At 45.7% G+C, this 23,863-nt stretch overlaps 1 protein-coding gene across 4 annotated transcripts in view; it reads left to right on the top strand.

Annotated features, from left to right (window-relative positions):
* Positions 1 to 3,451: 3,451 nt before the first annotated feature.
* Positions 3,452 to 23,863, top strand: part of usp8 (ubiquitin specific peptidase 8) — a 31,917-nt gene continuing 11,505 nt past the window's right edge. For 2 of the 4 annotated variants that reach the window (XM_041857622.2, XM_045205716.1), the window contains exons 1-16: positions 3,454 to 3,669; positions 7,315 to 7,490; positions 9,127 to 9,271; positions 9,926 to 10,011; positions 10,289 to 10,418; positions 10,959 to 10,998; positions 11,467 to 11,638; positions 11,828 to 11,990; positions 12,345 to 12,486; positions 15,435 to 15,733; positions 16,136 to 16,609; positions 21,036 to 21,134; positions 21,527 to 21,601; positions 21,846 to 22,138; positions 22,796 to 23,017; positions 23,498 to 23,708. In XM_041857622.2, coding sequence (XP_041713556.2) covers positions 7,387 to 7,490; positions 9,127 to 9,271; positions 9,926 to 10,011; positions 10,289 to 10,418; positions 10,959 to 10,998; positions 11,467 to 11,638; positions 11,828 to 11,990; positions 12,345 to 12,486; positions 15,435 to 15,733; positions 16,136 to 16,609; positions 21,036 to 21,134; positions 21,527 to 21,601; positions 21,846 to 22,138; positions 22,796 to 23,017; positions 23,498 to 23,708 — 2,655 coding nt within the window. In that variant the 5' untranslated portion in view covers positions 3,454 to 3,669; positions 7,315 to 7,386. Of the gene's footprint in view, positions 3,670 to 7,314; positions 7,491 to 9,126; positions 9,272 to 9,925; positions 10,012 to 10,288; positions 10,419 to 10,958; positions 10,999 to 11,466; positions 11,639 to 11,827; positions 11,991 to 12,344; positions 12,487 to 15,434; positions 15,734 to 16,135; positions 16,610 to 21,035; positions 21,135 to 21,526; positions 21,602 to 21,845; positions 22,139 to 22,795; positions 23,018 to 23,497; positions 23,709 to 23,863 lie in introns of all 4 variants that reach the window. The other 2 variants (XM_045205719.1, XM_045205718.1) reach the window with 2 other exon arrangements.

Raw genomic sequence — 23,863 nt, 5'->3', positions numbered from 1 at the left:
TTGCAAATGGTGTAACAGATGAACTTTACTCTGCTTGCTGAAACATCTGGAAAGCATTACTAAGTTCCTGGAAAAAAGGATATGGGAAGATATGTAGAAAAGCCAGGATTGGGTATTAAAATCACGCCATACTATGTCACATAGGATATAAATACCATGTCTTGAAGAGAGGAGATAAGAATAGTGAATTACAGAATTGGGTCCTGCTGTTCTTCAGATATCTGCAGGTATCTGTAAATCTGACGCTGAAACTCTTTGTTATAATAAACCTTTATAAACAAAGTATAGTGTCGGCGGACTTCTTATCATCACGGCATTATCAGCAAAGTTTGTCTTTTCACCACAGAGGGGGACATACATTAGGTAACTTACATTGTGTCTACCAACGCCCCTGGTGTAATGTACATTTGCTGAAGCATTATGACAACTCTGCGTCACAATGGTAGGGATTAGCTGAGCTGGGCTTGGGTCATTGATAAGTCATTGTCTTAACGCAGCCTTATAATGCTGTGAAAGGATCCAGGAACCCAAATGATTTGGGTGGATCCCATCCTCCTTAGAAAATGTGTTTTGTGTCGAAAAGGTATTGAAATTGTCAACAAAAGTTACACCCATTGAGCTGCAATAATCATGTAGCCAGTTGTGAAGAGAAAGAATCCTGCTAAAGCGTTCAATGCCACGATTCAGAGAGGGCACAGGGCCAGATATGATGGGTATTTTCTTAGTGTCTAGCAGAGAGTCAATCAGCTCTTTAAAATCCAGTTTCAACTGTTCAGAGCTGCCCTTTATAATGTCATTAAAACCCACATGGACTACGATAGAATCGATTTCCATGTCATTTACTCAAGCTCCGGGATAGGACATTGATTTTGCACCAGGAACGGTCACATTTCTTACCACGGAGTTGCCCAAAATCACGGCTGATGAGAAGGACGAGGAAATCCGCCAACTCCCACGCTTCACAGGATTTGGAGAACCCTTTATGGACGGGCGAGAGGCAGGATAACTTGAGCCCGTTGCTCCCGGCGCCTGGCACAGGCCTCCAACAGATGGAAAAGCCCCACTCGATCCAGAGCAGGGATGGAGGGTTGCCGACGTCAACTTTGAAATCGCAGTAGTAGGCACTGCGGCCTAAGACACTGTTTAGTGGTCTCCTGTGGTCTGACCAAACAGTTCCACTATATAAAATAATATAAAAGTCCAGAAGCTCAGCAGTACTGCAGAGAACATTAAACTGACATGGCCTTCATCAGCAACCAGGAGGAAGCAGAGAACTCCTCTAACATATCATCAGTTGCTTTGGCTTGGAACGGTCTGTACAAAGATACCGTTGCGTTGACCCAACAGAGTGGAAGTGGTCTGGAGGGTGGAACTCAACATTCAGGTCTTGGAGTAAAGTCTGTCTAACTAACCATGGCAACGATGACTGTGTCGGTGTGAGGCAGGGTGAGATGGCTGCTGGGCTGTGCAATCAAAGAAACGTTTTCGCGTGCTTTGATCTGAACGTGGTCCTGGTGCAGGAGAACAAGACTTGGGAGGAGGCTCTGGAGCACTGCAGGGAGAACTACACTGACCTCACCAGCCTGCTGTCTGAGAATGAGCAGCTCCAGGTCCAGAGAATGATGAATTCAAAGGGGGCCCAGACAGACCATGTGTGGACCGGTCTATGCTTTTTCAGTGGCTTCTGGCTGTGGGTGAACGAGGACCCCTGGAGTACCAGGCCTGGACTGGGAGGAGGCTGGCTCAGGCTGCCCCACCCAACACTTCCGCTGTGGGACCCTGGGCAGAGAGGGAGAGCATTGGGGAACCAGGGACTTTGAGGAGAGGAGGAACTTCCTTTGTTACTAGTGATTTGGTAATTCAATGTAATAGTCTTATTAGAATAACATAGGACACAATGTTATGTTTGTCAATTTAAAAAAAGTTCACATGAATTTGTTTAAAAGCCAAAGATGTTGTTACATAAAGAATGATCAGTGGAGAAGACAGCACAGCAGGCACCCGGGTTGTGAAGGAGTGGATGGGATATTTATTAATATACTAGCAGTGATGGAACTTAAAAAGGGATACTTTGGGATTTTGAGGCCCTTTATGTACTTTCCCAGAGTCAGATGAACTTGTGGATACCATATTTATGTGTCTGTGTCCAGTATGAAGGAAAGTTTGAGGTAGTTTCGCGAGCCAATGCTCACTAGCGTTAGCACAATGACTGCTAGCAGATAACAATAAACTTCCAGTCATTGCGATAACGCTAAAAATCCTGAACTATCCCTATAAGGATTTTGTGCACTACAAAAGCTGTTATATATTTTTACATTTTAGTAATTTAGCAGACGCTCTTATCCAGAGCGACTTACAGTTAGTGAGTACATACATTTTCACACTGGCCCCCCCCCCGTGGGAGTCGAACCCACAACCCTGGCATTGCAAACGCCATGCTCTACCAACTGAGCTACACGGGACCTATGTTGCAACAAAAATAAATCTGAGAAGGAATAGCCAGATGTTGTCCTTCTTTTTTGTCAATCTTTCTAGCCTAGCTTACTAGGCTTTTATTAGCCTACTGGATAGGAATGTGCAAATTGACTTAATATAGAGAATCCACTACAGACAGCAGGGGAGCTTGCATGCAAACCATAATGCAAACCCGCAACTCTGCAGCGCACCGACTGCGCAGGGTGTAGAGATTTCTCCCTCTTGTTCAACCAAGATCCCAGCCACCATTTTATTTTGTTGGGAGTCACGCATGACTATATTATATATTCCTCCTTTTTTTGTGTTCTGACTTATAAAACGGTGGGAAATCATGTCATATAAACACTTTATCCGTAATTACCAGTAAATCGGGAGCTTTAGTCTTAAGAGGTATAAATTCAACTGCAAAATCATTATACAAAGACATAGCTAGCGCCTTAGCACTTGTTCGTAGTTTTGAAAACCTGTAAACAGGAAATCACAAGAATGATCTAGCAACCGGGGGAAGTGGAAGCATTTTTTTTTACAACCGAAAGAAATCCAACTTCCACATCCAGTGGGGCAAAATAAATCACCCTACATCTCTCGTAGAATGGCTGCAGACAGTGTGGGGGGGGGGGTGTATTTTTACACTAGACCTGCCACCAGAAAGCGCTATCTATCTCTTAAGAAAACAAGCATAACTCGGATAGAAAGAGTTATGCTTGTTTTTTTTAATAACAAAGTGGCCGAAATGCCGCGTCCACTTACATCAGTGCATTCATAACAACTTAACCATTACGAAACTTCTATTCGATCAAATAAGCCTCACGTAGCAAATGTTTGGTGTTTTCTAGCAGTGTTGTATTTTAATCGTTGATAAAGCTTGGCCGTTTTGAACAAATACGCCCCCTTGAGTTCTTCCGTGAATCAGGAGTCAGCTGTCTAGGGGTCGTCACTAGTTACCACAGCCACAAAGTCATAAACCCCGCCTGTTTCTAAAATGTATCTTCTTAAAATGTGATTGTAAACCTAACCGTAACCATAACCACACTGCTAACCCTACGCCTAACACTAATCTATAATCAAGCCCCAAAAGCACATTTTTGTTTTCATAAACTTTTACGATATAGCCAATTTTGACTTTGTGGCTGTGGTAACTGGCGGAAAACACTGTCTAGAAAAAGCTGAACAAGACAACAGTGCAACGTTATGGTAAGTTGTATTATTTCCTCCTTTCAAACGTATTCACTTGCTATCTCATCATTGCAATAACTGTCGGAGGTTATTCGCCGTTATATTTACGGTTATAATTTCTCTGTCGTTACATAGCTAAACATCCTTGAGCTGACGGAGCCTGTTTGAATAAACAACTACAGTGAAAGCTAGCATAGCTTAGCTAACAAGCTAGCTATCCTGCTAACAAACTAACTTGACAAACGGGGGGTAGGCTAGCTACTGGACTTCCTGGGTAAACATTTGAGAGAAATAAGCTTTTTGTGTGTATGGAAAGCTACCTGGCTTGTTAATTTACAGTTTTGCGAACGTGCTAGCTAGTAGCGAGTCCAATGTCACATATATTATATGTACAATTTCGTCAAACATATTATCTGTGGTTTCGTTTTTGAAAGCCTTGCTAAATTCGCAGTTCATGTTTACATCTTGCTCGGATGGATTACTCCAGCGGAACTGCCAAAGATAATCACGAGTACACTGGAAATTGACCAGCAGGGATACGAATCACAATACAGTACTTTGCTTGGCCATTCGCTTACAACTGCTTACTAACAAAAACAAAAACAAAAACGTCAACGTTTTTTACTGAGTTACAGTTCATATAAGGAAATCAGTCAATTAAAATAAATTCATTAGGCCCTAATCTATGGATTTCACATGACTGGGAATATAGATATGCATCTGTTGGTGTCAGATACCTTTAAAAACAAAAAAAGGTAGGGGCGTGAATCAGAAAACCAGTCAGTATCTGGTCTGACCACCATTTGCCTCATGCAGCACAACACATCTCCTTTGCATAGATTTGATCAGGCTGTTTATTGTGGCCTGTGGAATGTTGTCCCATTCCTCTTCAATGGCTGTGCGAAGTTGTTGTGTATGGGCGGAAACTGGAACATGCTGTCGTACACGTCGATCCAGAGCATCCCAAACATGCTCAATGAGTAACATGTCTGGTGAGTATGCAGGTCATGGAATAACTGGGACATTTTCAGCTTCCAGGAATTGTGTAGAGATCCTTGCGACATGGGGCCATGCATTATCATTAGGGCTGTCCCCGACATATAAAAAAAACTTGGTCGACCGAGAGTCGTCTGTTCTTTCAACCAATCGGTTGGTCTACATTTTACGACGTATTTTTCCATATATAGACACATCCTATGTGTTCTAATCAAATCAACCATATGCACTGAGCTTGTCTGATGCTTTAAGCGCACTGTTTGATGAAATAATTAAGACACACAAATGACTAGAGGGAGTCCGACCGCAATTGATTTGATTGTGCTCAGACTTGCTGTGTTAAAAAAAAAAGACAGCGAGTGACTGTGTGACTAGCACCCATTGCCTGTTTCTCTCTCCATGCTGCATTGACCACTACATAACTTAAACAGTGTTTATCACGCTGTCCATGTTGCTGAAGCTGAAACATAATGACAGCCATTTCTGACTGAAAAGTTCTGTTACCTCAACCCTTGCTCTCTTTACATGACACATGTATGCATCGCATGCACGTGATCAATAGGGCCTGACCTATAGCATATCATAATCACATCAATAAATTGGTTATAACAAACTCCGAACACATGTGACAGTAAAATTGATGCAGAGGACATGACAAGTAAACTGGAAACAGGGTAATGTTTACTGGTTGCTCAGGAGGTAAAGGGGAGGTCAGATGTGTGGAATAAATGTGACTAGTTGTGGAAAATACTGGAGATCAAGAAAAAGAAGGCAAGGAGCGCTGCTGCATATTATGTGGACCAAACAGGTGCTGTTATATTACAATAATTTCTGACCGTTTGGAACCATGTAAACAACACTAAATCAATTATAAGCATACCAGAGAGTCTGTTGTAATGTTTTTTGTAAAGCCTTTGTTACAGCAAAGACTAAAAACAGTCTCATTCTCATTGGCTGGGGGGGGCTTTACTTGGCTCATCGTGCTCTAGCAACTCGTTGTTCATCAGTTGAACGGTGTTACCTTCGACACATTGGTGCGGCTGGCTTCCGGGTTAAGCGGGGCGGGTGTTAAGAAGCGCGGTTTGGTGAGTCATGTTTCGGAGGACGCATGACTCGACCTTCGCCCCCCGAGCCCGTTGGGGGAGTTGCAGCGATGAGACAAGATCGAAATTGGGGAGAAAAAGGGGGTAGAAAAACAAACAAAATACAATAAGCAGGATCAGTCTTATTTCTGTAGATATGGAGGATTTATAAATTCTCTGGCAACAGGTCTGGTGGACATTCCTGCAGTCAGCATGCCAATTGCACACTCCCTCAAAACTGCACATTTTAGTGGCCTTTTATTGTCCCCAGCGCAAGGTGCACCTGTGTAATGATCATGCTGTTTAATCAGCTTCTTGATAATCCACACCTGTCAGGTGGATGGATTATCTTGGCAAAGGAGAAATGTTCACCAATAGGGATGTAAACAAATTTGTGCACAACATTTTAGAGAAAAAGCTTTTTGTGTGTATGGAACATTTCTGGGATCTTTTATTTCAGCTCATGTAACATGGGACCAACACTTTACATGTTGCATTTATTTGTTTGTTCAGTATAATATGACTAACTAATCCGTTTTGCTCTATGACCCCCACAAGAGTAATGGGACTCATCTGAAGTCGGTACCGCTGATCTGCCAACTTCTGTCTGTAGCGTCCGAAACAGTTTGGGCTACACACATATGACTCCACCATCGAAACGCGTACATTTCAAAACAACATACTTCCATTTGATGATTTTTCGAATATCTGTTTTGCCATTGATGAATCTGTTATTCAATGTGTTTCTATGGGCTAACAGCAGTAAGGCCAAATTCAATGTTTCATCAAATCATTTTTGGGGTACTTACAGGGGTCCTGAAATTTACATTTACATTTTTTTTTACATTTTAGTCATTTAGCAGACGCTCTTATCCAGAGCGACTTACAGAAGCAATTAGGGTTAAGTGCCTTGCTCAAGGGCACATCGACAGATTCTTCACCTAGTCGGCTCGGGGATTAGAACCAGCAACCTTTCGGTAAATGGCACAACGCTCTTAACCACTAAGCTACCTGCCGCCCCGTGAATCAGGAGTCAGCTGTCTAAGGGTCGTCACTAGTTCAAAATCAAATAGCTAAATGATCCTTGGCATGACCATCTTTAAAAAAAAATCCATATGTTAGTTTAGTAGAAACCCAGCCCAGGACCACCAGGTTCATCACAGTTGCAACCAACAGTATTTTTCAGTTACAACGTGTTTCTGGTGGCGTTCTTCCATCATACACAGGTTACACAGGTTCTGAGCATGCTAGATAGGTAATTATCACAGGTGGTCGCCTCTGTCTTCTGGAAACATGCGCTGTAACATGGAGAAATGGCCGTGTGGGAACCCAAACTCTTTAAAAGTGTGTACTAATTTAACCTTTTTTGTTTTTTTAAAATATATTTTTTCCACTGATATGAAAAATATATGTTCCTTAAGTTTCCAAAAGTGTACCACAAGCGATGCATGTTACCGTTCAGACCGAACGTCTGGGCTCTTCATCAATAGGAGCGAAAGGTAGTTGGCGTCTACGACTGGGGTAGGCAAGGGGTTAGTAATAATAATAATAAAAGCTATTTGATTTAATGTTTTTGTCTTTCCAGAGATGTGAGGACTGGAATATGTGAACGTTGTACAGTGCTGGTGATCTTTTGATATATAACCCACCATTGAAGATGCCTGCAGTGTCCAGTGGGGTGAAGGGCTTGTACCTCTCTACTAATCTGGGGGACCTCAACAAGAAAGCTGAAGTCAAGCCTGACAAAATCAACACCAGGAGGTAGGCTATTGTTCTGACATGGATGTCATTCAAATGGCAGTTTTGTTTTAAAATAATGACCTGAAAACTGGTGGTCTAAATAAGGGTTTCCCTAACTCGTTCTATTCTGTGTTGCAGCTATGTCCAAGAGTGTATGTAAGATGTTCTATTCTGTGTTACAGCTATGTCCAAGAGTGTATGTAAGATGTTCTATTCTGTGTTGCAGCTATGTCCAGAGGGCCTGTAAGATGTTCTATTCTGTGTTGCAGCTATGTCCAAGAGTGTATGTAAGATGTTCTATTCTGTGTTACAGCTATGTCCAAGAGTGTATGTAAGATGTTCTATTCTGTGTTGCAGCTATGTCCAAGAGTGTATGTAAGATGTTCTATTCTGTGTTGCAGCTATGTCCAAGAGTGTATGTAAGATGTTCTATTCTGTGTTGCAGCTATGTCCAAGAGTGTATGTAAGATGTTCTATTCTGTGTTGCAGCTATGTCCAAGAGTGTATGTAAGATGTTCTATTCTGTGTTGCAGCTATGTCCAAGAGTGTATGTAAGATGTTCTATTCTGTGTTGCAGCTATGTCCAGAGGGCCTGTGAGATGTTCTATTCTGTGTTGCAGCTATGTCCAAGAGTGTATGTAAGATGTTCTATTCTGTGTTGCAGCTAAGTCCAAGAGTGTATGTAAGATGTTCTATTCTGTGTTGCAGCTATGTCCAAGAGTGTATGTAAGATGTTATATTCTGTGTTGCAGCTATGTCCAGAGTGCCTGTAAGATGTTCTATTCTGTGTTGCAGCTATGTCCAAGAGTGTATGTAAGATGTTCTATTCTGTGTTGCAGCTATGTCCAGAGGGCCTGTGAGATGTTCTATTCTGTGTTGCAGCTATGTCCAAGAGTGTATGTAAGATGTTATATTCTGTGTTGAAGCTATGTCCAGAGGGCCTGTAAGATGTTATATTCTGTGTTGCAGCTATGTCCAAGAGTGTATGTAAGATGTTCTATTCTGTGTTGCAGCTATGTCCAAGAGTGTATGTAAGATGTTCTATTCTGTGTTGCAGCTATGTCCAAGAGTGTATGTAAGATGTTCTATTCTGTGTTGCAGCTATGTCCAGAGTGCCTGTAAGATGTTCTATTCTGTGTTGCAGCTATGTCCAAGAGTGTATGTAAGATGTTCTATTCTGTGTTGCAGCTATGTCCAAGAGTGTATGTAAGATGTTCTATTCTGTGTTGCAGCTATGTCCAAGAGTGTATGTAAGATGTTCTATTCTGTGTTGCAGCTATGTCCAAGAGTGTCTGTGAGATGTTCTATTCTGTGTTGCAGCTATGTCCAAGAGTGTATGTAAGATGTTCTATTCTGTGTTACAGCTATGTCCAAGAGTGTATGTAAGATGTTCTATTCTGTGTTGCAGCTATGTCCAGAGGGCCTGTGAGATGTGATATTCTGTGTTGCAGCTATGTAATAATAAATAATAATAATAATATGCCATTTAGCAGACGCTTTTTATCCAAAGCGACTTACAGTCATGCGTGCATACATTTTTTTGTGTATGGGTGGTCCCGGGGATCGAACCCACTACCTTGGCGTTACAAGCGCCGTGCTCTACCAGCTGAGCTACTATGTACAGAGTGCCTGTGAGATGTTCTATTCTGTGTTGCAGCTATGTCCAGAGTGCCTGTAAGATTTTCAAGGCTGCGGAGGAGTGTCGTCTGGACGGAGACGAGGAGAAGTCCTACGTTCTCTACATGAAATACCTGACAGTCTATGATCTCATCAAGAAGAGGCCCGACTTCAAGCAGCAACAGGTACCAACCATGGCCCATTAGCGCACACCGCACCAAGATGTAGCTAAACCAATACAAGCCTTTCTTATTAGACACGTTCAGGTTAGACCCTCCCTGTTCTTCCATTTGGCGCCTAGTGAACACCACCCATGTGTTGCTACTCAGACCACCGAGAGGGTTCAAGCCATGCAATGTATTTTAAAGGAGACTGGGAGCTCCGATCTCCCCACGTATTTAATGATTTTTCAGACAGTAGGAATGTAATGGGGGACACAGCAGGTGGAGGGGAGAACAGGGAGTAGTGGGTGAGGAGGGATTCGACCCCGTGCCGACATGGGCTATGTGTGCTAAGGAGACTGCAGAACTAGTTATGCGCAACACTCCCACACGGGACTGTTATGATACTGGCCATAGTGAGGGTTCAAACCATACAAAGAATAAACTTACTGCACTGACTATTGATTTTCCGACGGGTGATAGAATTGTACTCTCTTAGTTGAGGTGGATGTTGCAAGTGACACGTTAACGATCAATAAGTAAATGTACTTGATTTCACTGACTTGTGAAATTTCATTCTGTTTGGCAATGACACGATGTATTGATTTTAGGCTAGCCTGCTTCTGTTGTTCTTGAGAATGCTGCCATCGAAAGCACCTTTTCTCTCTGTTGTCCAAGGAGTTTTTCCTGTCCATGCTGGGGCCCACCAGCTTTAAAAAAGCCATAGAAGAAGCCGAGAAGCTCTCTGAAAGCCTTAAGCTCAGGTTGGTGCCCTGACCTCTGTGTTGATGTCATTCATTCACAGACATTACATTCACTTTGTGCACTTTGTAACTGAATGTCACCTAAATCAACTGGTATTCTGATGGCATAGGTTTTTAGCTGAACTTCAATACCCCATGAATGGTTGAAGAAGACCATTTGACTTTTGCCGAAGACGGAGATACGTTGATTTTGAAGCTATAGAATCTCTCCGTCAAGCCTAATGTTTCTACGGGTCACGGTTTCTGTTTTCCTGTGTGTGTGTGTGTGTGTGTTAAGGTACGAGGAAGTCGAGGTTCGCAAAAAACTTGAGGAGAAAGAGAGACAAGAGGAGAGGAAAAGGAGGGAGGACAGGACGGAGAAAGGAGGAGGGCGGGCGTCTCCAAAAGGAGGGAAAGAGAACAAGAAGGTAGGTGCCTGAATGATGAATGATGACGAGGACAGAAAAGCTTCTGACCCAAGGCTGAGAGGCCGATACAGAAGCAAGTGGTACTGGGAAACGCGGTGTCCTGGTTGATCTTTTCTGTTAATTCATGATCTCATAATTCCCACGTACCTGAAATGAGTATGTTCACACGTGTGTGTGTGTGTGTGTGTGTGAGTGCTTTTCCTGTGCGGATGACACAGATGAAAGTGGATCAATTTATTCCTTTTAAAAACAATGTTTGGATCCAAAGGTTAATGTTTATTACACTGTATTAAATAGATTGTAATCAGCTTGAATTAACTCCAGTAATGTGCTCAGCTGTTGAATATAAATACATTTTAGATGTCACAACTGAAAGACGCCTTAACAGATCCCAGTTTAGTGAAAGCCTGGTGAAGCATGTTTCTGTTGTGTGTGTTATTGAGGTGAACGTTTACACCACCCCTGCCAGCACCAGTTATTGTGGTTGAGAGGTGGTATTTTAAGACGCTGTGATCTCAGTTGTAATGTTCTGTGTCCCAGGTGAAGGAGCAGAAGGAGTTGAAAAATGGACCTTCAAAAGGTAAAGATGGTGACCAGTAAACTGACTGAAAAACTAGGCTTTTTAAAAAGTTGTTTTTGCGCTGTGAGAATTTGAAGTAATATGAAGTTTTGACATGCGTATAAGTTGTTTTACACAGCAGATTGGTGCTGATGTTTATTGATTTCTCCATATTTCTCCCTCTCTCCCTACCACCGTACTGTCCTCCCTCCCTCCCTCCATGTCTCCATCTCTCCATCCCTCTCTCTCTCCCTACCTCGCTCCCTCCCTCCCTCCCTCCCTCCCTCCCTCCCTCCCTCCCTCCTCCCTCCCTCCCTCCCTCCCTCCCTCCCTCCCTCCCTCTCTCCCTCTCTCCCTCTCTCCCTCTCTCCCTCTCTCCCTCTCTCCATCCCTCTCTCCCTCTCCCTACCACCGTACTGTCCTCCCTCCCTCCCTCCCTCCATCTCTCCATCCCTCTCTCTCTCCCTACCTCTCTCCCTCCCTCCCTAGCTGCAGTGCCAGCTGGAGGGATCACAGCAGAGGGGTTGTTCAAGATGATGAAGGACCAGGCCATTACGGTCATTGTGATGGACGCTCGCTGCCTCCAAGACTTCCAGGACTCACAGATCCAGGTCCCCACACAGACTGTCATCAGTGTCCCAGAGGAGGCTATCAACCCTGGGTACGGAAGGAGCGATGGATGGATGGAGGGAGTTGGGGGGAGGGTTGTTACATGTATGGTTGATCCAGGTCTCCACTCTGACCTTGTATATCGGGGCTACAAGCTGTCTTCTCTGGGGCCATTCAGCCAGCGGGCTGTGTGTTGTGAACCCCTGCTAAAGGCTAACATGTTGTTATTCTGTTCCCACAGCATCACAGTGAACCAGATAGAGGCCAATCTACCTGATGCATCCAGAGAGACGTGGAAGAGACGGGGGTTTGTAGATTACATCATCCTGCTGGACTGGTTCAGCTCTGTCACTGACCTCAAACTGGGAACCACCTTACAAAGCCTCAAAGATGCTCTCTACAAGGTAAATAACATAGGAATGTGTGTTCCCTGCGATGTTTCCTCAGTCGGTGTGTTTTCCATTGAGGTAATGTGTGTTTCCTCAGTCAGTGTGTTATCCATTGAGGTAATGTGTGTTTCCTCAGTCAGTGTGTTATCCATTGAGGTAATGTGTGTTTCCTCAGTCAGTGTGTTATCCATTGAGGTAATGTGTGTTTCCTCAGTCAGTGTGTTTTCCATTGAGGTAATGTGTGTTTCCTCAGTCAGTGTGTTTTCCATTGAGGTAATGTGTGTTTCCTCAGTCAGTGTGTTATCCATTGAGGTAATGTGTGTTTCCTCAGTCAGTGTGTTATCCATTGAGGTACTGTGTGCTCCACAGTGGGACAGTGCCACTATCCTGCGTAGTGAGCCCATGGTCCTGGAGGGAGGCTATGAGAGCTGGCTCCTCTTCTACCCGATGTACACATCCAACGCCAAAGTCAGACCGCCCCGAACACACAACTACAACACCCTCCCACAGTGTAAGTACCCCTTAACCTTAACCCTCACCCTAACCTTAACCCTCACCCTAACCCTCACCCTAACCTTAACCCTCATCCTAACCTTAACCCTCACCCTAACCTTAACCCTCATCCTAACCTTAACCCTCACCCTAACCCCCTGAACACACAACTACAACACCCTCCCACAGTGTAAGTACCCCTTAACCTTAACCCTCACCCTAACCTTAACCCTCACCCTAACCCCCTGAACACACAACTACAACACCCTCCCACAGTGTAAGTACCCCTTAACCCTAACCCTCACCCTAACCTTAACCCTCACCTTAACCCTCACCCTAACCCTCACCCTAACCCCCCGAACACACAACTACAACACCCTCCCACAGTGTAAGTACCCCCTAACCCTAACCCTCACCCTAACCTTAACCCTCACCTTAACCCTCACCCTAACCCTCACCCTAACCCCCCGAACACACAACTACAACACCCTCCCACAGTGTAAGTACCCCTTAACCCTAACCCTAACCCTAACCCTCACCCTCACCCTAACCCTCACCCTAACCCCCCGAACACACAACTACAACACCCTCCCACAGTGTAAGTACCCCTTAACCCTAACCCTCACCTTAACCCTCACCTTAACCCTCACCCTAACCCTCACCCTAACCCCCCGAACCCACAACTACAACACCCTCCCACAGTGTAAGTACCCCTTAACCTTAACCCTCACCCTAACCTTAACCCTCACCCTAACCCTCACCCTAACCTTAACCCTCATCCTAACCTTAACCCTCACCCTAACCTTAACCCTCATCCTAACCTTAACCCTCACCCTAACCCCCTGAACACACAACTACAACACCCTCCCACAGTGTAAGTACCCCTTAACCTTAACCCTCACCCTAACCTTAACCCTCACCCTAACCCCCTGAACACACAACTACAACACCCTCCCACAGTGTAAGTACCCCTTAACCCTAACCTATACTTAACCTTAACCCTCACCTTAACCCTCACCCTAACCTTAACCCTCACCCTAACCTTAACCCTCACCTTAACCCTCACCCTAACCTTAACCCTCATCCTAACCTTAACCCTCACCCTAACCTTAACCCTCATCCTAACCTTAACCCTCACCCTAACCCCCTGAACACACAACTACAACACCCTCCCACAGTGTAAGTACCCCTTAACCTTAACCCTCACCCTAACCTTAACCCTCACCCTAACCCCCTGAACACACAACTACAACACCCTCCCACAGTGTAAGTACCCCTTAACCCTAACCCTCACCCTAACCTTAACCCTCACCCTAACCCTCACCCTAACCCCCCGAACCCACAACTACAACACCCTCCCACAGTGTAAGTACCCCTTAACCCTAACCCTCACCCTAACCTTAACCCTCACCTTAACCCTCACCCTAACCCTCACCCTAACCCCCCGAACACACAACTACAACACCCTCCCACAGTGTAAGTACCCCTTAACCCTAACCCTAACCCTCACCTTAACCCTCACCCTAACCCTCACCCTAACCCCCCGAACACACAACTACAACACCCTCCCACAGTGTAAGTACCCCTTAACCCTAACCCTCACCCTAACCTTAACCCTCACCTTAACCCTCACCCTAACCTTAACCCTCACCCTAACCCCCCGAACACACAACTACAACACCCTCCCACAGTGTAAGTACCCCTTAACCCTAACCCTAACCCTAACCCTCACCTTAACCCTCACCCTAACCCTCACCCTAACCCCCCGAACCCACAACTACAACACCCTCCCACAGTGTAAGTACCCCTTAACCTTAACCCTCATCCTAACCTTAACCCTCACCCTAACCCCCCGAACACACAACTACAACCCCCTCCCACAGTGTAAGTACCCCTTAACCCTAACCTTAACCCTCACCCTAACCTTAACCCTCACCCTAACCTTAACCCTCACCCCAACCCCCCGAACACACAACTACAACCCCCTCCCACAGAGTAGGTACCCCTTAACCCTAACCTATACTTAACCTTAACCCTCACCCTAACCTTAACCCTCATCCTAACCTTAACCCTCACCCTAACCCCCCGAACACACAACTACAACACCCTCCCACAGTGTAAGTACCCCTTAACCTTAACCCTCATCCTAACCTTAACCCTCACCCTAACCCCCCGAACACACAACTACAACACCCTCCCACAGTGTAAGTACCCCTTAACCCTAACCCTAACCCTCACCCTAACCTTAACCCTTACCCTAACCTTAACCCTCACCCTAACCTTAACCCTTACCCTAACCCCCCGAACACACAACTACAACCCCCTCCCACAGTGTAAGTACCCCTTAACCCTTACCCTAACCTTAACCTTAACCCTCACCCTAACCTTAACCCTTACCCTAACCTTAACCCTCACCTTAACCCTCACCCTAACCCTAACCCCCCGAACACACAACTACAACCCCCTCCCACAGAGTACCACAGTCACACATTTCTGTCTGTACCCCAAACACATCACAGTGCCCAAAACACATTATTTTATTTCATTTCTGAACTATTCACCGTTCAAGCAGGCAGAAATACAGCTGGTATGACGCTGCCTGCTTGAACGGTGAATAGCTCAGATACACATGAAAACATGACCCCAGCAATCGATAGAACATCGCTCAGAGATGCACAAATAGGATATAACATTCAAAATGAGTGAATCTTTCCTTGAAGTTGATATGCTACTTCAGCATGGTGCAGTGGGGGTTTGATGGAATTGATCCCACAGGGTGTCGGTTAGCTCTGCTCCGTGTTAGCGTTGTGTTTAACTTTGAGATCTCATTTTTCTCCTTGTGTAAATGAACCCAGGGTAGGTTTGTAGTCCTCCATTGGACTCGGTTTGAGAGCTAAACCGTAACCTCAGTAGTAGTTAATGTAATAGTTATTGTAACATTACCAGTTCATGTTTTCTGTTGAGCAGTGAACTTCAGCTACCCGTCACTGGAGGAGCCCAAACCTCCATCCCCCCCTCCCCCCGAGCCGGACCCTGAACCCCAGGTTCCCCCTGCCTCCCTGGGTAGCGTACAGGTGAACGGTGCCCCCCCGGAGGACCTGGCCCACTCCCACCCTGAGACCCCCTCCACAGGGATGGAGGCTGACGCCACAGACTCACCCCGCACAGGGCCCACTCAGCCTGGAGTGGGCCACAGCAAGAAGGGCCCTGGATCAGGACCAGGCACAACCAGCCAGCCTGGAGGGACAGCCAAGCACATCCCACAGGTAACTGCATGAGGTCATGTATTTGTTTGTTTTATCATGTACCTCTGTGTTGTTGTTGTTGTTGTTGTTTTTTATCGCACTGCTTTATCTTGGCCAGGTCACAGTTGTAAATGAGAACTTGTTCTCAACTGGCTTACCTGGTTAAAGGTTAAATAAAAAAATAAAATTAATTCAATAAATATTTATCTTTAAATATATTAAAGGGATAGTTGACCTAAATTACATTGGTTTCCTTCCCCTGTCAACAGTCTATGGACAAGGTAGGACTGCAATCCACAATTAGGTTTTTCCTAGTTGTCATAGTGAAGAAAGACTGTTACTGTCAACACTTCCATTTATTGTTCTTCAAATGTTGAATTAAACGCTTAATCCTCCCCGTCCTCGTCTTCCTCTCTCCCCCAGATCGACCGCACCAAGAAGCCATCAGTCAGGGTTTCAGACGGGTCTAAACCCCCCCTGGATGCCCTCCCAAGGGACCTGCCCCCCTCCTCCCAGAATGGCCTGTTTGGACCCCAACCCAACCGCTCGGTCAAACCGGCCTTTGACCCTTCGGTCCCGCTGACGGACGAGGAACGCAGTCAGATCCACACGGAGACGGCTGCTCTGATGGAGAAGGCCCGGAGAGAGCAGGAACAACGCAAACAGGAACGCAGCACCGAGGAGGAGTGGAGAGAGAGGGAACGGCGGGAAAACCAGGAGAAAGAAGAGCAGGAGAGGCCTGGGAAGGAAAATGAGGAGGAGGAGGAGAAGAGGAGGAAGGAGAAGGAGAACGGGGTTGGGGAGGAGCGAGAGAAGAAGGGGGAGAGGGAGGATACGCCGACAAAGAGTGCTTCTCTGGACTCGCCAGCTCCCAACCATATCGTCACTGAGATTAAGGTCAGTGTCTCTGTCTGCCTCTCTGTCTGCCTCTCTGTCTGCCTCTCTGTCTGGCTCTCTGTCTGGCTCTCTGTCTGGCTCTCTGTCTGCCTCTCTGTCTGCCTCTCTGTCTGGCTCTCTGTCTGCCTCTCTGTCTGCCTCTCTGTCTGCCTCTCTGTCTGCCTCTCTGTCTGGCTCTCTGTCTGCCTCTCTGTCTGCCTCTCTGTCTGCCTCTCTGTCTGCCTCTCTGTCTGCCTCTCTGTCTGCCTCTCTGTCTGCCTCTCTGTCTGCCTCTCTGTCTGCCTCTCTGTCTGCCTCTCTGTCTGCCTCTCTGTCTGCCTCTCTGTCTGCCTCTCTGTCTGCCTCTCTGTCTGTGGCTGCGTTCCGATTCTCTACCCTTCTCATAGAAGTCGTTCACTCCCCCTCATAGCATTTCAAAGCATTGGATTGGTGCAAGCATGGGAGGAGGGAGTTTCCACCATATCCCTCACACCAGTCCATTCCTTTTAAAGCCATGAGGGGGAGTGAACACTTTGGGAGAATGGGAATCTAGTCTGTCTGTCTGTGGTAGTGTCACCTTTATTAATACAGGTAAGTCAATTAAGAACAGATTCTTATTTACAATGACGACCTTTCAAACAAATCAATAAACATCAATTACACTATACACATCAATTACACTATACACATCTATATACACATAAATTACACTATACACATCATATACACTATACACATCTATATACACATCAATTACACTATACACATCATATACACAATACACAACTATATTCACATCAATTACACTATACAGTGCATTCGGAAAGTATTCAGACCCCTTGACCTTTTCCCATTTTGTTATGTTGCAGCCTTATTCTAAAATGGATTAAATAAAAAAAGTCCTCATCAGTCTACACACAATACCACATAATGACAAACCGAAAACAGGTTTTTAGAAATACCTTATTTATAGAAGTATTCAGACCCTTTGCTATGAGACTCGAAATTGAGCTCAGGTGCATCCTGTTTCCATTGATCATCCTTGAGATGTTTCTACAACTTGGAGTCCACCTGTGGTAAATTCAATCGATTGGACATGATTTGGAAAGGCACATACATGTCTATATAAGGTCCCACAGTTGACAGTGCATGTCAGAGCATTAACCAAGCCATGAGGTCGAAAGGAATTGTCCGTAGAGCTCCGAGACAGGATTGTGTCGAGGCACAGATCTGGGGAAGGGTACCAAAAACAATTCTGCAGCATTGAAGGTCCCCAAGAACATAGTGGCCTCCGTCATTCTTAAATGGAAGAAGTTTGGAACCACCAAGACTCTTCGTAGAGCTAGCCGCCCAGCCAAACTGAGCAATCGGGGGAGGGCCTTGGTCAGGGAGGTGACCAAGAACCCAATGGCCACTCTGACAGAGCTCCAGAGTTCCTCTGTGGCGAAGGGAGAACCTTCCAGAAGGACAACCATCTCTGCAGCACTCCACCAATCAGGCCTTTATGGTGTAGTGGCCAGATGGAAACAACTCCTCAGTAAAAGGCACATGACAGCCCGCTTGGAGTTTGCCAAAAGGCACCTAAAGGACTCTCAGACCATGAGAAACAAGATTCTCTAGTCTGATGAAACCAAGATTGAACTCTTTGGAAACCTGGCACCATCCTTACGGTGAAGCATGGTGGTGGCAGCATCATGCTGTGGGGATATTTTTCAGGGGCAGGGACTGGGAGACTAGTCAGGATCGAGGGAAAGATGGACGGAGAAAAGTACAGAGATCCTTGATGAAAACCTGCCCCAGAGCGCTCAGGACCTCAGACTGGGGTGGAGGTTCACCTTCCAACAGGACAACGACCCCAAGCACACAGCCAAGACAACACAGGAGTGGCTTCGGGACAAGTCTCTGAATGTCTTTGAGTGGCCCAGCCAGAGCCCGGACTTGAACCCGATTGAACATCTCTGAAAATAGCTGTGCAGCAACTCTCCCCATCCAACCTGACAGAGCTTGAGAGAATCTGCAGAGAAGAATGGGAGAAACTCCCCAAATACAGGTGTGCCAAGCGTGTAGCGTCATACCCAAGAAATTTGCACAAATGTCAAAAACCTGTTTTTGCTTTGTCGTTATGGGGCATTGTGTGTAGATTGATGAGGGGAAAAAAACAATTGAATCCATTTTAGAATAAGGCTGTAAAGTAACAAAATGGAAAAAGTCAAGGGGTCTGAATACTTTACGAATGCACTGTACATAAAAGCAAACACGAAAAGCAAAACCCAATCGTTTGAGAACACCACATTCTTCAGTTAAAAGGCCCTCTAACATCTGCCTGAATTGCCCTAGAGGCACCAACTCCACCAACTTTAAGGACTTTTGGAGATCAAATCAAATTTTATTTGCCACATGCGCCGGATACAACAGGTGTAGACCTTACAGTGAAATGCTTACTTACAAGCCCTTAACCAACAATGCGGTTTTTAAGAAAAGAAAAACAAAGTGTTAAGTAAAAAATAAAAAATAGCAAATAATTAAAGAGCAGCAGTAAAATAAAGTAATAGTAGGGAGGCTATATACAGGAGTTACCGGTACAGAGTCAATGTGCGGGGGCACCGGTTTGTCGAGGTAATTGAGGTAATATGTACATGTGGGTAGAGTTAAAGTGACTATGCATAAATAATAAACAGAGTAGCAGCAGTGTAAAAGAGGGGGTGGGGGGGACAATGCAAATTGTCTGGGTAGCCATGATTAGCTGTTCAGGAGTCTTATGGCGTGGGTGTAGAAGCTGTTAAGAAGCCTTTTGGACCTAGACTTGGCACTCCGGTACCGCTTGCCGTGCGGTAGCAGAGAGAACAGTCTATGACTAGGGTGGCTGGAGTGTTTGACAATTTTTAGGGCCTTCCTCTGACACCGCCTGGTATAGAGGTCCTGGATGGCAGGAAGCTTGACCCAAGTGATGTACACTGTGGCAGTGTGTCTGTCTGTCTGGCAGTCTGTCTGTGGCAGTCTGTCTGGCATTCTGTCTGTGGCAGTCTGTCTGGCAGTCTGTCTGTCTGGCATTCTGTCTGTGGCAGTCTGTCTGGCATTCTGTCTGTGGCAGTCTGTCTGGCATTCTGTCTGTGGCAGTCTGTCTGGCAGTCTGTCTGTGGCAGTCTGTCTGGCAGTCTGTCTGTGGCAGTCTGTCTGGCATTCTGTCTGTGGCAGTCTGTCTGGCATTCTGTCTGTGGCAGTCTGTCTGGCATTCTGTCTGTGGCAGTCTGTCTGGCATTCTGTCTGTGGCAGTCTGTCTGGCAGTGTGTCTGGCAGTCTGTCTGTGGCAGTGTGTCTGTCTGTCTGTGGCAGTGTGTCTGTCTGTCTGTCTGTGGCAGTGTGTCTGTCTGTCTGTGGCAGTGTGTCTGTCTGTCTGTGGCAGTGTGTCTGTCTGTCTGTGGCAGTCTGTCTGGCAGTCTGTCTGTGGCAGTGTGTCTGTCTGTCTGTGGCAGTCTGTCTGGCATTCTGTCTGTGGCAGTCTGTCTGACAGTCTGTCTGTGGCAGGGTGTCTGTCTGTCTGTGGCAGTCTGTCTGGCAGTCTGTCTGTGGCAGTCTGTCTGTCTGTCTGTGGCAGTCTGTCTGTCTGTCTGTGGCAGTGTGTCTGTGTGTTTCTGTGATGCTGGATAAGCCGCTAAGCATATAATATAATATAATAATAATATGCCATTTAGCAGACGCTTTTATCCAAAGCGACTTACAGTCATGCGTGCATACATTTATTTGTGTATGGGTGGTCCCGGGGATCGAACCCACTACCTTGGCGTTAAAAGCGCCTAACCATTTCTCCCAAAGCATCTAACCATTTCTCCCAGTCTTAACTGTACCTTTTCTCCCAGTCACTACTGTACCTTTCCAGCCCAACACCAATAAGCCCATATCCAACCCATCTCTTAATATAAACCCCATCCATCCATCCAGAAGTTAATACTATCCATTAGCCACCAGTTAATAAGTCGTCTGTCCCCAATGACCAGCGGACATTTGATAAGCCCATCCCATGTGCAACCCATATCCTACTACATTGGCTCTCAAAACTCTCCTCTGCGACCCCCAGCCGTTCCATGTATTTGATCTATTCCAGAGCTAGCACACCTGATTCAACTTGTCAACTAATCATCAAGCCCTTGACTAGGTGAATCAATCATCAAGCCCTTGACTAGGTGAATCAATCATCAAGCCCTTGACTAGGTGAATCGATCATCAAGCCCTTGACTAGGTGAATCGATCATCAAGCCCTTGACTAGGTGAATCAGCTGAGATAGTTCAGGGCTACAATACACTTGTGAAACGTCTGGGGGTTCCTGAGGAGAGGTTGGAGAACGACTGTCCTAATATACAGCCAATTCAATCTCACCGATACCCATATAGCTAATCTGCATAGTCAAATGATGTGAGCTGTGTTGTGTCCCTCCCTCCCAACCCCCAGGCCCCCTCCCCCATGAAGCTTAGTAGTGCTGTAAAGAGGAGGAGCTGTCAGACTGGGATATTAAACCACAGAACAGCTGACGACTATGACATACCCAAGGTATATAATCAACACTCAAAACAACCCAACGTGTTGCTCATCATGGCATGATGTTGTTTTTATAAAAAGCTTCAGTGGTATTTTTATTTCCGCATTCCAGAGTGCATGTTCACGACCGCTTGGAAATTGTGGGACACAAACGGCACTTGGGACGTTTTGACCCCGAGTTTGCAAGTTCATTTTTTTTGTTCTTCTACCATTGCCTGCCCAGAACATTCTAGTGAAGCAACAGAAAAACCCTGCATTGAAATACTACTGCTAGCTACCCCCCCTTTGACTGGGCAGAATTCTCCTTACATTGGCTGTACGCTGTGTGTGTAACGTGTATGTAATATGTGTGTGTGTGTGTGTAACATGTATGTGTTGTGTGTAACGTGTCTGTTGTCCCACAGCGTGAGCTCCTGACCAGAGCCAGGAGTGAGGAGATGGGTAGACGTGTACCAGGCCTGCCTGTCGGCTGGATGAAGGTAAACAAACGAACATTAAACTGACACATCAAACTATTTAACCCATCGTTTCTTGATGTTCAAAGAGAACTGCTAAGTAGCCAGCAAGGGGAAAGCATTGAAGTGGACATATTCTATCAGCGTAAATGGATAACTACATTTCACACAAATACAATGGAGAGTGTTTTCACACACAACCATCATTGTGAGGAAAAAGAAAATTGGAGAAAGGATAAAAAACTCCCCTCTATCCTCTTTCCACCAGTTCTTAGACACGGTAACCGGTACCTACCGTTACTACCATTCCCCAACCAACCGGGTGCACCTCTACCCCCCTGAGGTCAGCGTGCCCCAGACGCCCCCCTCCACCCCACCTACGGCCAAACACAAGCAGCCCCGCCCCGCTGAGCCAGACAAGACCATGGACCGCGACCAGGAGCAGTCCAAACTGAAACGCTCCTACTCCTCTCCAGACATCACCCAGGACCTGAGGGAGGAGGGGATAAAGAAGGTTACCGCCCCTATAACTGCTGCCCCAACCTTTAACAGGGAGACCAAGTAGGTGACATCATCATCACATGGATGGGCCTCGTCAATATATAGGTTTCACTCACTCAGATTATGCCTAGTCCTGGACTAAGAAGCTATTTTTCACTAATCTCCACTAAGAATGTTTTTAAATCCTGGGGTGTATTCATTAGTTGGATTCCGTTGCAAAATGTTTTGTCTGTTGCGAAATGTTTCGCAACGGAAACCGTTTACCGTTTACTCTAGGAACCAAACGAAAGCCAACAGAGAAAAAAACGGAACGAAACGGGGAGGGACCTAGCTGAATTTGTCCAATAGTAACAGTTTCCGTAGCAAAATGTTTTGCAACGAAATCCGACTAATCAATACACCCCTGGACTATCAATACACCCCTGGACTACACTTCATCTGAGTCTGGGGAAACGTGACTTTAGGATTTACACTCAGATAAAATCAACCCTTGGACTAAATTGCATTTAAATGTATCTAGATAATTTGGATTCATGGATATGATAAAAAAAAATACTATTGGATTATGACAGAACTTGATTTAACATGTTTGAAACACGTAAGTATTTAATTCACATTTCCAGATGAAAGTTGATTAAATCCCATTAGCTATCTGCTTTATAATACGGTGTATTTGACTGTACTGTCTCTAACTTCTCACTGCCATACCTCTCCCAGACCCCCCACTGCTAACGTCTATGCCAAGGTGGAGATTGCCCGTCCGTCTGCGGCTAAGATCCGTAACCTGAACCCTGTGTTCGGCGGTCTGGGCGCGTCGCTCACCGGCCTGCGTAACCTAGGCAACACCTGCTACATGAACTCCATCCTGCAGTGTCTCTGCAACACCCCGGCCATGGTCGACTACTTCAACAAGAACTACTATCAGGAGGATATCAACAGGTCAGTCATGTAGTGGTAATGATAATGTAGTGGTAATGATAATGTAGTAATGATAATGTAGTGATTATAATGTAACAACCCGGCCATGGCTGACTACTTCAACAAGAACTACTATCAGGAGGATATCAACAGATCAGGCAGATGATAATGTAGTTCTATTGATAATGTATTAATACCACTTCAACAAAAATGACTACCAAGATAAGTCCTCTGTAGCTCAATTGGTAGAGCATGGTGCTTGTAACGCCAGGGTAGTGGGTTCGATCCCCGGGACCACCCATACGTAAAAATGTATGCACACATGACTGTAAGTCGCTTTGGATAAAAGCGTCTGCTTAAACATTTTTTATATTTAAAAAGATCTCTCTCTCTGCCACCCTCTCTCTCTGCCACCCCCCTCTCTCTCTCTCTCTCTCTCTCTCTCTGCCACCCTCTCTCTCTCTCTCTCTCTCTCTCTGCCCCCCTCTCCCCCCCCGACAGGGCTAATATCCTGGGTCATAGGGGCGAGGTAGCGGAGGAGTTTGGTGTGATCATGAAGGCTCTGTGGTCGGGCCTGTATAAGTTTATCAGCCCCCGTGACTTTAAGATCACCATAGGGAAGATCAATGAATCGTTCTCTGGCTTTGAACAGCAGGACTCCCAGGAGCTACTGCTGTTCCTAATGGACGGACTGCACGAGGACCTCAACAAGGTAGGGAGACTGGAGAGCGAGCAGGAGAAATAGGGAAGGAAATTGATTTAAAGAAAGAAAATAGTTTTGAAGATTACCTAGTGCCTCCAAAAGTTACGTAATGGTGTAGAATTCTGGAATGGAACGATGAGAACTCCCTCCTGCAAGAGTTGTTA

Source organism: Coregonus clupeaformis, chromosome 20, assembly GCF_020615455.1.
Source record: "Coregonus clupeaformis isolate EN_2021a chromosome 20, ASM2061545v1, whole genome shotgun sequence".
Taxonomy (NCBI): Eukaryota; Metazoa; Chordata; class Actinopteri; order Salmoniformes; family Salmonidae; genus Coregonus; species Coregonus clupeaformis.
This window is presented reverse-complemented; position numbering and strand designations above follow the sequence as displayed.